Source organism: Antechinus flavipes, chromosome 3, assembly GCF_016432865.1.
Source record: "Antechinus flavipes isolate AdamAnt ecotype Samford, QLD, Australia chromosome 3, AdamAnt_v2, whole genome shotgun sequence".
Lineage (NCBI taxonomy): Eukaryota > Metazoa > Chordata > Mammalia > Dasyuromorphia > Dasyuridae > Antechinus > Antechinus flavipes.
This window is the reverse complement of record NC_067400.1, coordinates 522,924,792-522,941,367: the sequence shown is the minus strand read 5'-3', so window position 1 is coordinate 522,941,367 and position 16,576 is coordinate 522,924,792. Positions and strand designations below refer to the sequence as shown.

The 16,576-nt window shown below is 44.8% G+C and overlaps 1 protein-coding gene across 1 annotated transcript in view; it reads right to left on the bottom strand.

Moving 5' to 3' along the window:
- The window catches only part of PDE2A (phosphodiesterase 2A), a 179,123-nt gene extending 164,353 nt beyond the window's left edge, over positions 1 to 14,770 (bottom strand). The window contains exon 1 of the mRNA XM_051987182.1: positions 14,655 to 14,770. Coding sequence (XP_051843142.1) covers positions 14,655 to 14,728 — 74 coding nt within the window. The 5' untranslated portion in view covers positions 14,729 to 14,770. The remainder of the gene's footprint in view (positions 1 to 14,654) is intronic.
- Positions 14,771 to 16,576: the final 1,806 nt, after the last annotated feature.

Genomic DNA, 16,576 nt, shown 5'->3' with positions numbered 1-16,576 from the left:
ATAGACTTTGTGATGTCAAGCCATATGAACTACAGAGAAGGTTCCAAGCCTCCAGTGGACAATGAGCTCTAAGTTGTACTGCAGAGGGCAAATACATGCTCTCGCCCATTTCTGTTTAAATGCTAGCACCTACTGGTGATCTATGAATGGGGACAAGGAAAGGAATAAGCATTTTTCTAGTGCCTACTATGTGCCAAGAACTGCACTAAACATTTTACAAATATCTCATTTTATCCTGAAAACGACCCTACAAAGTAAGTGCTTATTATTATTATTCCCATTTTATAGTAGAGGAAACTGGGGCAAACTGAGTTAGGTGGCCTGCCCAAGGTTACACAGATAGTGTCTGAGATTGAATTTGCACTCAGGTCTTCTTGACTCCAAGGCCATAATCCCCCCAGAAGTCCAGTTCTATTAGATACGTAACTACAGACTTAAGGAAGTAGTAGAGAGTAAAATTCCAGGAACTGAAATTATGAATTATTGTCCCAGGGTTGGAAGATATTCCTATAGGGAAAGAGATGAGAAGAAATGAATAAATGCTGAAAAATCATCTTGTAGTTTCTGAACCATCCTCATCCATGGGCCTCCAAGCCTTACTTGACCAAAAGTTCTCATTTCAGTCTATTAAGGGATCTTAATCTGTGGGAAGGCAATTCCATCATTGTAATGACTCTGAATACTGAAATACTATAGGATTTGTTGGTTACCCAGTCAGAAGCCCTTGAATCACCTTTGACTGCTCCTTAGAATCACAGAAGCCAGAAAGAACCCTAGGATATAGAATATCAGAGCCAAGAGCAAGCTAAGCTTCACAGAAATGGAGAAACGGAAGGGATCATAGCCAAATAAACCAACCCAAACACAAAAGGAATCTCCACAAGAATATTTGGAGTAAGTGATCGTTTTCTTCCAGAAGACCTCCATCAAAGGATAAATCCACCACTTCTCCATCCTCTCTTTGGGTGGCTCTCATTATTAGGAAGTCTTTCTTGACTCCAATTTTAAATTTAGCTATTTGTAACTTTCACCCATGGTTCCTGGTTCTGCTGTCTAGAGCCAAACAGAGAATCAGGACAGACTATGTGCCTGGATTCACAGCAATCTGCTCTGTATGAAACTATCCAGGAACTTGGTTATTCTATGGAATGAAGGGCACTGATAGTGTCTCTGGAATCCCTAGATGGACCTGGAAAGTTCATCTTATCCATCCTCTGTCTTTCCTCCTGACCCTAACTATTAGAACGGACATTTATAGAATTCCCTAAAAATCTCCAAGAGCTGTATAGCCCACCTGAGTCTCAGAAAAGCTCTGTGAGCCAGACTACTGGAACTGTACCCATTTCACAGATGAGGAACTAGGGCTCATAGGAGTTAAGTAACTTGGTCAATCACACAGCTATGAATTGTCAGAAGGAAAACTCAAATCCAGGTTTTCCTGACTCTACTATGACACATCATCTCTGTTACTTCCCCACCGTGAGAGTGTCTTCAGTCACCTCTCACCAGCAGCATTTGGAAAATTCTCCCACAAGTCTAATGTGGTAGAAAGGGGTCAAGAGCCCTGGTCTTGCAGGCACATGTTGAGTGACCTTGGCCATAGGACTGGACTAGGTCATTAAAGTCCCTCGTGCCCTTAATACAAGGGGTTAATAAGTCTAGGTCTGACATCAGTCCCTCTCACTGTAACCTGAGCCTTCTCCTATATGTTTCAAAGGGCAGTGGGGTAGAAGGAGTGAGAAGGGGAGCAGGGGTGAGGCAGGGTGACCTCAGGAAGCTGTCACATCACTCGGGACACAGCCTCTCCCTGTGCCAGCCAGAGCCCTGGGCTTTGTAACAATGGAGGATGATGAATGTGTGAAAACATCCCTGTTGCTAAATATATTGCTGTCCCTGAGGAGAAAAGGGGGGAGAGTGCCACAGCTGACTTGGGAGCAAGACTCCCCACACCCCCATATCCAGAGGCTCTTTCGTGATGGGCAGAGCTCTCAGAAGAACTCAGCTGCCACAGCTGTCCCTATGGGGAGGGGGGCACAAAGGGAGCTTCAGAGTCCACATTCCAGACCCAAAGGCCAGAGCTCAGGGCAGAGCTGATTTGCATCTGTTTTCCATACATTTGCATGTGTTTTTCTTGAAATGGGCATGGGAACCTGCATCCACTTACCCACCACATTTCCCCCATGCATGCAATCAGCAGTATGACTACATTCAGGGGAGACCCCTGACCCTGCCACCATGTACGCAGTTCTCTACCAGGCTCCATTTTCTGAACCCCACCCCTCCCTTTACCTCAATCATATAGGTAAAAGAAGAAAGGGGCAAGTCTGTCACAGGTCACTCCCCATCTAACGGAGGGGAGCTGAGAGGAGAAGCCAGAGAAACAGAGAGAAGCTGACATGGAAAGACAGAAATAGCTGAGAGACAGTGTGATGTAGTGGGCAGAGCACGGGAATACAAAAGATCCTTAGAAACCATTAAGTCTGACCCCAATGGGCAACCTGAGGTTCAGAGGAGAAGAAGAGCATCTTAAGATCACTCAGCAAGTGAGGAAGAACCAGATTCATAAACTCATACAAGAGTCCTTAAAGACCCTCTTCTCTAATTCTGCTCATTTAATAGGAAAGAAACTCAGTGATGTGTCTTGGGGAAAAAAGGACTTGTCTACAATCAGAAGGGAAGGGCTGAGACTCCCAGATAAGGGGATCTTACCAGAAATTGAGGAGCCAGCAGAGGCAGGCCTTGAAAGGGAAGTCACCCATCCTTTGCAGGGGCACTGACTCCAGGAATAACCGAGAGGCAATAGCAGATGCCAGCTCTCTCAGTCGAGGTCCCATGTCTAAGCAGCCAGAATGGGTATGTGTATTCTGGGCACTATTGTGGGCATGGGGAGAACCCACAGCTTCCTCCTGTTCTTACAAAAGGCCAGAACTAGAAGGAAGTACCCTGCTTCCCTACTCCCCAGTCCTTCCTTCCCTTTTTATGCTCCTTACAAAGGCCAAAGGGATGAGATGCCTTCCTCCACAGTAGAGAAAAGAGAAAAAGAAAAGGGATAAGAGACAGAAGGTGAACAAAGTCAAAGATAGACAGGAAGAGAGATCCATACCATTCCGTGTGGATTTGGAGTCAGAAGGGCAGAATTTGGAACCCAAATCTGAAACCTCCTTCCTATGTGGTTTTAAGCAAATCATTTAATCTCTCCAGCCTTCATTTCTTCCTCTAGAAAATGAGGGTGTTGGAGTAGGCCCCTCCTCTTTCTAAATTCTATTATTCTAGGAAGACAGAGAGAGGAAAAAAATGACTGAGACAAAAGACATCAGACAGGGAGACAGGGAGAAGGACAAATAGAATAAAAAATAAACAAAATAAAAACCAGAAGAACACAGAGTTGATCAGTTAGGGAGATTCTCCAAGATAGGGAAAGATAAAGATAGAGAAGGAAGAGAATGGACAGAAGCCTATCTCTCATTGTGTATTTTCTCCTTTCTCCATGAGTCCCCCTAAGGCATCTTACTCCTCCTTTGTGGGGCCCTGGGAAATAAGGGGATCACCCAGAAAATAAGAAAGGCCCTTACTGACACACTGTCTTAAGCCTGGAAAGGACTAAGCCCTCCTGATATCTGCCCTCATGCCCTGTCTTCTCTTCCTGTGGGAGGATTGGTGAAAAGTTTGGTTAGTGAAGAAAAGCTGGCCTCAGCTGAAAGTGATGTCCCTTGTCCACCTGGGACCTTTCCTGGACTAAATGAGGCAGCCAGTGCTTACTGAACAGAAGCAGAAAGAAGAAAAACACAGAAAGAGGGGAAAAGACTGAAAGAGATTAAGGGAAAAAAACAAAGATAGAAAGCCAGAGAGATGGATGGGAAGAAAGATAGAAAGAGGCAGCAACAGATGGAGAATCAGGGGAAGACAGAAAGATAGAGACAGGCACACACATACATATATAGCTTGACTTTCCAGCTTCCTTTCCCCACTCCCTCCCCATCTCCCCACTCCCTCCCGATCTCCCCCCTCTCCCAGCCACATTTTGTCATCAACGCATTTTCCATTCTCAGATTCCCTGACTGGGGGCAGGAACTGTGTCCATGCCCCCTTCCTTTGGACCTTGGATCCTCTCCTACTTTCTCCCTGTCTTTTCCACTGTGGAGTTCAGCTGATTGGGGGAGGGGGACATGCAGGAGCCTCAGAAAAAAGCCAGGAGACCAGCCTCATCTTCTGAGGACCAGCTGAGATAATATCGGTGCACTGCTCATCACAGTGCCTGGCACAGAGCGGGCGCTTAGTAAATGTTGATTTTTCTCCCCTCCCTTCTCTCCATCCTAAATTCTGCAAAGCCTTTTAAACCTCTCATGCCTAGGGACCAGCACTGACCAGCACTGACCAGGGCTGGCTCTGGTCCGGGGTGGGAGAGAACTCAAAGTAACTTGGCTTCCGTGGGCACTCCTTCTTAACCTCCTCACTTCCAGGAGGCAAACTCAGCATGCCCAAATCTGAATTCATCAGCTTCTCCTTCCTCCTGCTGTTGTTCAGTCATTCCTGACTCATCGTGACCACATTTGGGGTTTCCTTGGCAGAAATAGTACAGTGGATGGCCATTTCCTCCTCCAGCTTGTTTTACAGATGAGGAAACTGAGGCGAATAAGGAAAAGTATCTTTCCCAGGGTCACACTGCTACTAAGTGTCTGAGATTTGAACTCAAGAAGACGAGACTTCCAGACAACAGGTCCAAATGCACTATAGCACCACCTAGTGGTCTTCTCCCTTCTCCTAGCACCCTTCTTTTTGATATTCTCATACTCCAAGTTTCAGTCACCTTGACTCCTGCCTCTCCTTGTCCCCTTCACAACCAATCAGATATCAAGTTTTACCAGTTCTGTCTTAGCAAAACCTCTGGGACCCACGCTTCTCCCCACCCCCACCCCCTACACACACCTCAGGCTTTCCTCATCTCTAGCCTGGACTATTACTGTAGCTTCCTAACTAGTTTTGCCTCCAGTCTCTTCAATTACATCCTCTCCCACCTTAAAAAGTTTTAGTGGTTCCCTATTACCTCTAGAACAGGCCTTCTAAATCTGGGGTCCAGAGGAGAGGACTATGGATAGAGAAGGGTGAGGAGATAACAAACATCTGTCAAGCACCTACTATGTGCTGGACACAAATATCATCTCATTTGATCCTCACAACATTGTGAGATAGGTGGTATTATTATTCTCAGTTGAGGAAATTGAGGTGGACAGTGGCAAAATTAGTTGCCAGGGTCACACTGCTAATGAGTGTCTGAAGTTGAATTTGAATTTGGTCTTTCTGACTCCAGGCTCAGTTCTTTATTCACCCTTCATAGAGTTAGGTAGGGAACAAGAGAAATCATTTTTATTTCAATATAATTGGTTTCCTTTGTAATTTTATGTTTCTTATTCATTTAAAAACATGATTCTGAGAAGGGTCCATAAAATTCTCCAACCTGCCAAAGAGGCAACCCCCCAAAAAAGTTAAAGAACCCCTGATTTATGATTTTAAAAATTCAGATTCTTCCATCTGGCAATCCACATCCTTCCCAATATAACTCCAACCTCCCTCCCTCCCATATTACATGATCCTCATTTCCACTCCTTTTATGTTCCAGCCAAGCCATACTATCTGCCTCCTCTACTCAGGCTACCCCTTGCCAGGGATGCATTTTCAGCTCTTTTTTTGCTTGTTAAATCCTTTTCTTCCTTCCAGGCCCCCCTAAGTAGACCTTTTCTCTGAAGCCAGGAATAGATTAAGGGTGAGGACCTTTCCAGTCTAAATCTATGATAGACATACACACATATATGGCATGATAAATCAGATCACACATTCAGCACTGGAAGTCTCGACTCCAACATAGTGATGTCATTTTGGTCCTCGACAACAATCAAAAACCAAGTCCAGCCCAATGCCCTCATTTATAGATGAAGAAACTAAGGGACTTGCCAAATGGGAGATCCAGATGAGGAAGGAGTCTGAATTAAAACATCTCCTTTGATGCTGACGTCCTCCTCCTGCTCTCCAAGACAAACTTGGGGATATTCCGCCCCACCTCAAGCCCATTGTTACAGACAGGAAATGCTTCCCAGGGCATGGCTACAAAAAGAATTGGGAGAGCTCCTTGGGACCTCAGGAGATCACTAGGTTCCAAATTCTAATTCTGCTGTTTACTGGGCATATGAGCTTAAGCAAGTAATTTAATTTCCCAGAATCTCAGTTTTATCACCTCTATGAGTATGCAACATTGTATAAAACTCAGATTTAAAAACTCATTATCAGAATAAAGACCAGCCATGATTTCAGAAGCCCAACATCAGCATACAATTTCCTGACAGAGTTGAAGGGCTAAATATGCAGAAGGAGACATGTTTTTTGGACTTGGCTAATGTGGGAATTTGATTTGTTCAACTATGTATATTTGTTGCAAAGGTTGTTGGGCTTTTTCTTTTTTGATGGAGAGGGGGAGAAAGAGAATAAATGAGGGGGAGGAAAAAGAAAATAAATGCTCATTACTTGAAAAAATAAAATTTAACTTGAAAAAAGTTATCTCTATATCTTTTGAACTGTAAACTGCATGAGGGCAGGATTCATGCCTTATGAAGCAGGAAGCTTTACCAACTGGCAAGCTGAAGTTCAGGTCAAGAGGAATTGGATGTAAATCTTGCCATAGATATACATGGTATCTAAGTCTTAACCTTTCTTTCTCATCTGTAGAATGGAGCTAACAAAAACATATACCTTGATTAATGACCACCATTCCGGATCTCCATGTATTTTCTTTTCTTTAAAAAATATTTTTATATTTATTTTGTTGAATATTTCCCAATTATGCATAAAATTAATATTCATTATTCTAAAATTTGAGTTCCAAATTGGCTTTTCCCACCTAGCCCTCCCTCACTCCTCAAGAAGGCAAGCAATATATCAATAATAAATATGAAGTCATGCAAAACATATTTCCATGTTATTCATGTTGCAAAAGAAAACACAAAAAAGAAAGATAAATTAAAAAGTATTTAAAAAGTATGCTTCAATCTGCCCTCAGAGTTCATCAGTTTTCTGACTGGAGGTAAATAGCATTTTTCTTTATGGGTCTTTTGGAAATGCTTTGGCTCCATGTATTTTCAAAGGCAATCCTTCACACCAAGAACATAGGGACATAAAGAGAGTGCTGGAAAAGACATCCAAAGTCATCTATCTAGCATAACTCTGTTCACTTTACCGATGAGGAAACTGAGACCAAGTCCCACAGGTAGGCAGTATCAGAAGCAGAATCAGAACTGAGTTGTTCAGACTCAAGTCAGTGCTGCTCATGTACCAGGCTGCCTCCCCTCCCAGACTTATGATGATGATCAAAGATCTTGTCCATTGCTTTGCAAACATCCAGGGGAAAAAGCATGGCATAGTGATCTCTTAGATTTAGAATCAGGCTACACAGATTCAAGCCCTGATATTACCAATCAGTATCTATTGGAACTTAGGTAACTTAACTCCTATCCCCAAGCCTCACTTTCCTGGTTTGCAAAATGTGACATTGGAATAGTTTCTTTAACTGTGGGTCATGACTCCAATGGGGGGGGGGGGGTCACACAAATGAATTTGGGCAACATGAAAAATTTGACAACAGTAAAAGGTTTAATTCTTTTATGTAAATATAAAAAAGCACATTCATTTGATTAGTATGCAGATTTGCTTTCATCTTTAATAAATGGTAAAATTATATGGATCCCAAAGAATTGTTTCAAAATAAATTTCTTTGTGATTTAATTATCATATTTTATAATTATATTTGATTTACTTGCCTATTTTACGTACTATATACTCAGGGTCATATAAAATTTTGGGGGGCCAAAAAGTGTATCCAGTGGAAAAAGTTCAAGGAGCCCTGAACTCGATGACTCCTTGCAATTTTGAATTCATAAATCAAGGGTAGGGGTGGTTTTAGTCTTTGTATCTGCATGTAGTGTGTCTGGCTCTAAGTAGGCATAGGAAATGTTTGCTGATTGATTTGCCATTTAAAAGTCAATTATAGTTAGTTTTTGTATCTTTATCCTCCCTCAACACCAAGCACAGGAGTGTGTACACCATAGGTGCTTAATGTTTGTTGAATAAATAATGAATGAAATGTCATCAATTAATAATCCCTCCTAAAATTCTTCTTTCTTGAAGTGGAGAGGAAAGGAGGCAAATGAAATATCAGCCTCTCTATTTATGTCCAGGAGGCCATTAATAACCCTTGCCACATAAGACTATATTCCCAAATTGTTTTGCTATTGTTGTTTAGTCGTGTCTGAGTCCCCACAACCCCATTTAGAAGTTTTCTTGGCAAAAATACTGGAGTGGTTTGCCATTTCCTTCTCTAGCTCATTTTGCAGATAAAGAAAGTGAGGCAAAACAAGGTGAAGTGACTTGCCCAGAGTCACAAGCTGGTAAGTGTTTGAGGTTAGATTTGAACTCAGGTTCTCCTGACTCCAGATCTAGTGCTCTATCCAGCATATCACCTAGCTATCCACCTGTCCTGAAATTTGGCTCCCTACTTCCCTTTCTTATATTTTATCTGCTGTTTCTTAGGATCACAGAATCTAGAGCTAGAAGAAATCTTAAGGATTATCTAATACTACTTCCTCTTTTTACAGCTGAAGAAACTGAGGCTCAATGAATCTGAGTAATGTATGGGAGCACAGATGTGGTAAAGGGTACATCTGGGCTTTGACCCTATATCCTGTGATTCCAGCATACTGCACCACAATGCCTGTTTTGGAAACTCCCTTCTTCTGATAACTACCCCCAAACTGGTCATAATCTACAGCAAACATTTATTAAGCCACTATTGTTTGCAGGGCATTACAGAAGGAAATAGACAAGACCTGCTCCCTCCCCTGGGAGTAAACATCTTTGCTCCCCATTAGCTCAGCATATATTTAACCTTTAAAAATTACTGGAAGTTCCCTGAGGGGAAAAAAAAAGTATATCTTTCCTTCCTGTCCTGGAACCTGCCACCCCCTTCCTTGGCCTGCAAAAGAAAAGCAAAATGCCTTAAACTACTTTTGAGACCCTGACACTCTTCTCTCCAGTATTGAAAGACTCCAGGGACTGATGGATAGAGCAATGCACTTGGACTCAGGGAGATCTGGACTTAATACCTGGGTAACCATGAGCAAATCACTTAATCTCTATGCCTTAGTTCCTCTCTTTATAAAATGAGGAATTTGGAGTCGGTGACTTCTAAATTCCTTTCCAGCTCTCCAATCCAATGTTTCTTCCTCACTGACTCCACAAACACAAGGCAGAGGAAGGAGGGCTGAATTAGGAATCAAAGGGTCTGAGTTCAAATCCTAGACAAGAGATGGAACTCTTTTTTTGTCCTCAGCTTCTTTCTGGTCAAATCTATGAGCTTTGCCCAGATGGTCTCACCCTTGAGTCTTCCGTGTCCTGTTCTCTTGAGAACTTCCAGCATGTTCATTTTACCTTCCTAGTAAGATATAGTAAGAAAAGACTTGTAAAATAATCTATGAATTTTTTAGGTATAATTTGCTTTTACAAAATATGTGTCTGTATTCTATTGTATTGTGTTGTGTTGTATTATCAAATCACTACTCTTTACAGGGCATTGTACTCTTGTCATTCTAGGTAAGAATGAAGGAGACCTACCTAACAGGATAAGAATATACTTTAAGTTCCCTACTCTTTTATTTCCTTCTGTGTAATTTGTAAAGGTTTTTTTTTTACTGATTTCCATAAATAGGGAAACTGAGGGTGAGAGGGATCTATCCAGGATCACAAAGCAAATCAGTGACAGAGCTTGAAATGGACACCAGGTCTCTTGGCTGTCTCCTCTAAAGGAACTCTGAGAAGCTTGACCTTGGGCTGGGAGGTCAGGGCAGGCTTCCTGGAGGAAGTGGGGCTTAAGGCAGGGCCTGAAAATATGTGATTTGGAGAGACAAAAAGCAAAGGAGGGAGGGAAGAGCAGAGGCAAGGATCTGGTGTCACATCTAGGTGGTGGGACACTCAGCGGAAATCCAGTGACTCCCTGAAGTAAAAAGAGGAAGGGGCTGAGGGGAAAGTCACCAGACCATTAATGAGGGGAGAGGCTTAATTGAGAGATCCTTGTCCCTTCTTTCCTTCCAACCCTGCCCACCCCCAGCCTGGCCACAGCCCAGCCAAGCCATCAGCAGGCCCACGGGGACTCAGACAGGGAATGGGAAGGAAGGAAGAGGGGCAGAGAGGGGCTAGTGGAGAGGTGGGGAGGGGAAGGATGTAGGAGGAGGGGGTATATAACCTTTGTGGTGCCGGTACTGAAGAGGGAAGCTGATATTACTGCTCCACACCCTGCCAACCCCTCCCCCTAACCCCCCCAACCTGGGGAGATACTTTAATGTCTGTCAGCAAGAGACCCAGCCCTGGGCTGGGGTGGGAGAGGGAAGAGCATGAAATAGGGGAGCCTTTACCTTTATACCAAAAGATCCCAGGGCTCTATGGAGGGGAGCAAGATACTTACTCTCAGGAAGCATTTGCTCTGAATGGGGGGATAGGACTTTTGCCTCCAGGAAGTGTCTCTGAGTGGAGAAGCAGGTCAACCCTTTGCTGGATACCTTGCCCTGAACATCCCTCTGGCCCTTAATATCAACCATGTCCCCATTCCAGGACACCTCTAAAGTCATTTGCTCCTCTGACTCCTCTGTCGATGGGAAACCTCCCTGACCCCTTGGTATATAGATCTGGGCTTCTTCCCTGCTTCTTCCCTTTCCTGCCCCACATTTAATTAATCCTCAAATCCTGTTCCTTCTTCCTATCTAAAGTCTCTGTATTCAACTTCTTCCTCTCTCCATTTCCAAGGTCCAGGATAAAAATTCTTACCCACCTGCCCAGATAACTGCAACAACTTTCCCCACCGATCTCTCTGCCTTCAGTTTCTCTCTTTGCATTCTTCCTACACAGAGGGACACAACCACTTTTCTTCAGCCCAGATTTGAAAATGTCCCCTCAGGAACTTCCCATGACTCCCCATATTCCCTGATTCTAGACTTTTCAACCTGTCATTCAAGGCTCCCCATGATCTGCTCCTAGCTTGTTTCTATAGTCAAATCCCATTGCTCCAATCCCAACCCCCTTCCCTTCAAACCCCTATGTACAGTCATCTCATTGCTATTTTACTCACACTATCCTCTTTTTCTGTAATGCTCTTCAAATTCTACTTATCTTATCTTTCCAAAATTTCCCTGCCCCAAAGGAGCCACTAATTCCATGCCCCTCCTGTCAGTTTAGAGACTATTCCCTTGAAAATATTTTTGTTACTCCATAGTTGCTCTTAAGTAACATATGTATCCTTTCAATATTCTTTCAGGAATGATTTGGAAAATGGGAGGCTTCATAACATAATTAGGTGAGGAGTAGAAGTGAAAAATATATATGTAATTAAAAAGTAAACTGATATACATAGAATGTCACATTGGGGAAGGAATCATAGATTCATAGATTCTTTGGGGAAGGAATCATAGCTGGTAAATTGGACAAAGCATTGAATCTACAATCAGGAAGATCTGAGTCCAAATCCATATTAGCTATACGATGCTCGGATATTAGCTATATGATGCTGTCTGCCTCAGTCTCCTCATCTGTAAAATGTGATTATAACAGCACTATTTACCAAGGTAGTTGTAAAGACAAAATGTGGTATTTGTGTAGTTTTGAAAACCTTAAATCTTATACAAATTGCCAGTGTTTCCATGATTAATCAAATAATAGAATACTGAAGTTAAAGGAACTATAGAGATCTTGGGGTCCAACTCACTTTAGAGAAAGAAAAGAACCTGAAACCAAGAGAGGAAAAAATGGCCTTGATATATAGAGTGAACATACATAGAGTGAACAAGAGGCAGAACCAAGTCTAGAAACCAGGTTTCCTGAGTCTAAATCCAGGTTTCCTGAATCTAAATTCAGAGACTTTTCCTCTTTACCCCGATCCAGGAGAACTTCTCCAAGAATGTGGCATTGACCTGGGAGGTGGTAAAGGAGAGAATGAGTAGGCCTCAAGCCCAGACTATCCCTTATATCTTACCATCTAAGTGTACGTCTCCATTCAAGTCTCTTCCTTTTTGGTTAAGCACTTCCCTCTGCCATCACATTCTGAAAAGCTCAAAGTATTTAAGTTGGATTAAAGTTTACAGGTTATCTAATGCACTCACCTAATTTTAGAAATAAAGAAACTGAGACCCAGGGAATTAAAGTAGTTCAAGGACACAAAATTCAAGACTAGAATTCAAAACCCATGAGCCCCGACTCCTTTTCCAGTACACTTCCAGATATGCCCACACTGCATGGGTCCATTGTGGGGGAGGGCACATGGCTACCAAAGAATGAAAGGTGCTAGAATGGCAAGATATAGACACAGAAAGGGAGCTCCAGGGGACTTGAAAGTTTTGTCCCAAATCAGCTAAAAGCCTATCACATCTCTGATAAAATAGACACTTCAAATATTAAAAAATGCAGTCCTAAACACAGACACAGCCCCAGAGACACACTCACCCATGCATATATACATATTTATTCAGACACTTCACCTGTTTGTGATCAAATGAATTAATATGTGAAGTGATTTGCAAACCCTAAAAATTATAGCTAGCTGCATATATCTGCATAAAAACCTATAATTTGCCCACAGATACACACATACTCACACAAAGAAGTTATCAAGTCCGTTAAGATCAAGAAAGGGTATTGCTGGAGAGCTCCTAATTTATGGCAAGACATCTCCTCTACATATGTCCATCCTCCTCCCCACTCCCATTATCTGTAGAGATACTCATTATAGTTGGGTTAGGAATATGTTTGTATATAAAATATATACACATTCATATGTGTGTGCTTTGTGTACTAATTAGTAAGTATAAGGATATCTGGTCTAGCTCTGGCTCTGACCTATATTACATGATCTTGGACATGTCCCTTCCTCTCCCTGGTCCTCAGTTTCCCCCTCTGTAAAACTGAGGGGATTGCATTAGGTGATTTCTAAGGTCTGTCCCAGTGGTAACTGTATACATTCTAGGATGTGTCTCTCATTCAAATAATGGGTGTGGGAGTTCGAGTTGGGGTTGTACTTGTAGAAAGGAAGGTTCCCCATCAATTAGGAGCTCCCCAGAAAATTAACAAAGTAAGGAAGAATCATTCTCTATGTGCAGAACTATATCTGTCTATCAATTATGGATGTGAACAGATATGTGAATTTCTTCTACGTATCTATTTTATGTATTTGTCTTTGTAATATATGTCTGTGTCTACATAGACACATATTCATTCACACAGAGATATACATAAAATATTGGGGAAATAATTTCCCTTCCCAAATACATACACAGACCCTATATAGATATATGTCTATAAACATAATAATACACAAGTACATTCTTTTCACAGAAGTGCACACACATACAATTTACAAACACAATCTTTGCAAACTGTCTGGCATTCAGATATCCAAAATCACAGTCACACACACACACACACATACACACACACACACACACACACACACACACAAAGAAGCTCTGGGCACACACACCTACACACAGGAACAGTCTCCTAGCTCACACGTGGCCGCCCCCACCACCACAAGCTTCAATCTCAACCACCCACTAAGCCCCTCGCAGGCGCAGGCAGACTCTGCTGCGATCCCACCTGCGGGGCGCCGCCTTCCTCCCTCTCTCCTTGCCTCCCCTCCCTGGCTCCTAGCCCCTCGCACGTGCCCGGCCCCCTCACACACGTGCGTGAGCACACACGTGCACACACCGGGCTCTTCTCGCTCTCCACCCCACCCTCCACCCCAGCCCCCTACTTTCCTCGATCTAGAATCCATAGAGAAAGGCCAGGATCCCCAGAGCTCTCGAAGAGACAGCCCTGATCCCATAGAGGTTTTCTCTCTCCCCCACCCCTTCCTTTGGCACCCAGTGGCTCACCCTGGCCCCACCTGGCCTGCTTACTCCCAATCCTTCTCTTTCGAAACCCCTACGAGTCCCCCTGCACTGTCCACACGGAGAGCGGATGAAAGCAAGGATTCACAATTATCCGTGGTTTGGAATTATCCGGTCCCAGAAGGAGGGGATACTCTTCACGCTGCTCTCTTCGCTCCTTTTCTCCTGGACTAGCCAGTAAAGTTGGCCAAAGTGGCTATGGGAGCCCATATCCCTCCCCCGCACATGCCCCTCCTGGACTCCCGCCCCGGGCCACTCAGTCCCCCAAATCCAAGCCCACTCGACTGCCTGCTTCCCCATCCTTCCTTGGCTTTTCTTCCGATCCATTATCCTTCCCACTCTCTTCGCACCCAATCCCCATTCCCAGGGCTCAGATTCCCCCTCCCGACCCTCGCTGACACTCCTGGAGCAGAACACCCCCCTCCCCCGGTCTCTCTGGACTCGGCCCCGAGCCCATCCAACACTCCACCCCCCTGCCTAGGCGATCCCCCTTGAACCGACTGTAGACTCAGCTAGGACCCCAGACTCTCTCCGATCTGATACTCCCTTACACACATACTAGCTCCCACACCCCAGATCCCTGGCCCCTCCCTCCTACCCCTCGGCCCGGCCCGACACTCGTGGCTCCCCCCGCCGCTGGCCGCCCTGGCCACCCCTGAGCAGCCCCGGACAGCGGACACTCACGGCTCGGGCTCCCCGGGCCGCGCCGGGCACTGCTGGCTCCGACACAGGATGGAGTGGCCGCACGCCTGCCCCATCGCTCCTCATCCTCCGGCGCCCGGCCCGGCCCGGGCGGGGCCACTCAGCCCCAGGGGGGAGGGGCGGGGCCCGGAGGGGAAGGCAGGGGCGGAGCTGAAGAAGGGAAGGGAGGGGAGGGAAGAGGAGGGGTAAGGACTAGAAGGCTCCGAGAGAGAAGAGAGGAAGGGAAGGGAGAGAAGGGAGCTCCCTCCCATCCCCGGCCCGGCCCGGCCCGGCCCGGCCCAGGTCAGCTCTGGCCGCTTTCTCCCGGCCTCTCCCGGACAGCGCTAGCTCGTTGGCTGCTTTCTTCTCTCTGTGCTCCATCGGCCTCCTTCCTCTGGTGCTTGCACCGCTCAGTTCCCTGAGGGGACTCGGCTTAGCTAGGAGACCGATGCCGGAGCAGGTCTGATAATGCAGAGGGAGGGAGGAGAGCTGGGAGAAAGGCAGAGAGAGGGAGGACAAAGCGAGGAGAGACAGAAGAAAAGAGAGAGAGAGAGAGAGAGAGAGAGAGAGAGAGAGAGAGAGAGAGAGAGAGAGAGAGAGACCTACGGAGACCTAGACAACTCCCCCATTGCAGGGTCCTAGAGTGTTGGGAGAAAGGGGGAGATTAGGAGCTGGGGGAAAGATGATGGTGGAAAACAAGAAGTCAGGAACTTTTCCTGAATCCCAAGGGAGCCTAAAAAAGAACAATACCCCCCAACACACACACACACCTCACCATGTGGAGTCTACAGCAGCCCGAGCCTAGGAGGGGGGCTGGGCTCCTGTCAGGGAGCCTCACGAGGCATAGGCATACAGAACAATAAATGTGGCACAAAAACACAGGCAGGGAAAGTCAGAGGTTGGCAGCCTTTCAGAAGTGGCCAGGCAAATTGGCTGACCTATGTTCTTCTGGTGGAGGAGAGGGCGGGGAATGACGCCAAGAGTAGAGAGAAGGATGCTGGGGAAGTGGTACATACAGGAAGGCTTTCTCCCTGCTCCAAATGTGCTCCAAAGATCTTCACTTTTTTATTCCAGCAAATAGACTTATGTTTGGGTTCAGAAACTCCTCTTTTAAAAAGCAATTACCCAAAGAGTAGATACCACTTAAATTGGACAAATCAGTTGAGGGCAAGTAAAGATAGGCATTTGGGAACCTTGGGAATGGAGCAAGTGCAAGGATTGGTGACTTGGGTCAATATCACTGAAGTGCCAGGGAGACAAATTTAGGTTCAATGTTAAGGAAAACTTCCTAATAATCAGTGTTGTCCAAAAGCATGAGGGGCTAAGTCAAGAGTTGGATAGAGTTTTCTGGCAATAAGTGAAGACTGAATAACCTACTTATTGGATATTAGTTTTAAAGGGGACTTTTCTTCAGGTGCAGGGCTGGATTGGGCTGCTCAATGGTTAGAGTACTGGGCCTGGAGTTAGGAAGACCTTCATTCAAGTCCAGCCTCAGACACAAGTCGTTTAACCTCTGTTTGCCTTAATTCACCAAAGAAAGAAATGGCAAATCACTCTAGTATTTTTGCAAGAAAATCCCATAGATAGTGGTGGCAAGTTTCGATCCACAGAGTCACAAAGAATCAGATGTGACTGAACAACAACAGGATAGAATAACTGTTCTCTAGGGTCTTATTCAGCTCTGAGACTCTATGATTCTAACATTTTCTACTTGACCCTTGACCCAGGCTGAGCCCCAACCTTGTCTCCAACCAAATCCTGGATTCAACCTTTGACTTTAGTCTCCAATATACTTGAACTCACAGGCAGCTACAAGTGCACACACACACACACACATACGCACACGCACACACACACACACACACACACACACACACACAATCACACATATCCTCTCCTTTAAGGTCTCTCTTCTTCTTGATTTT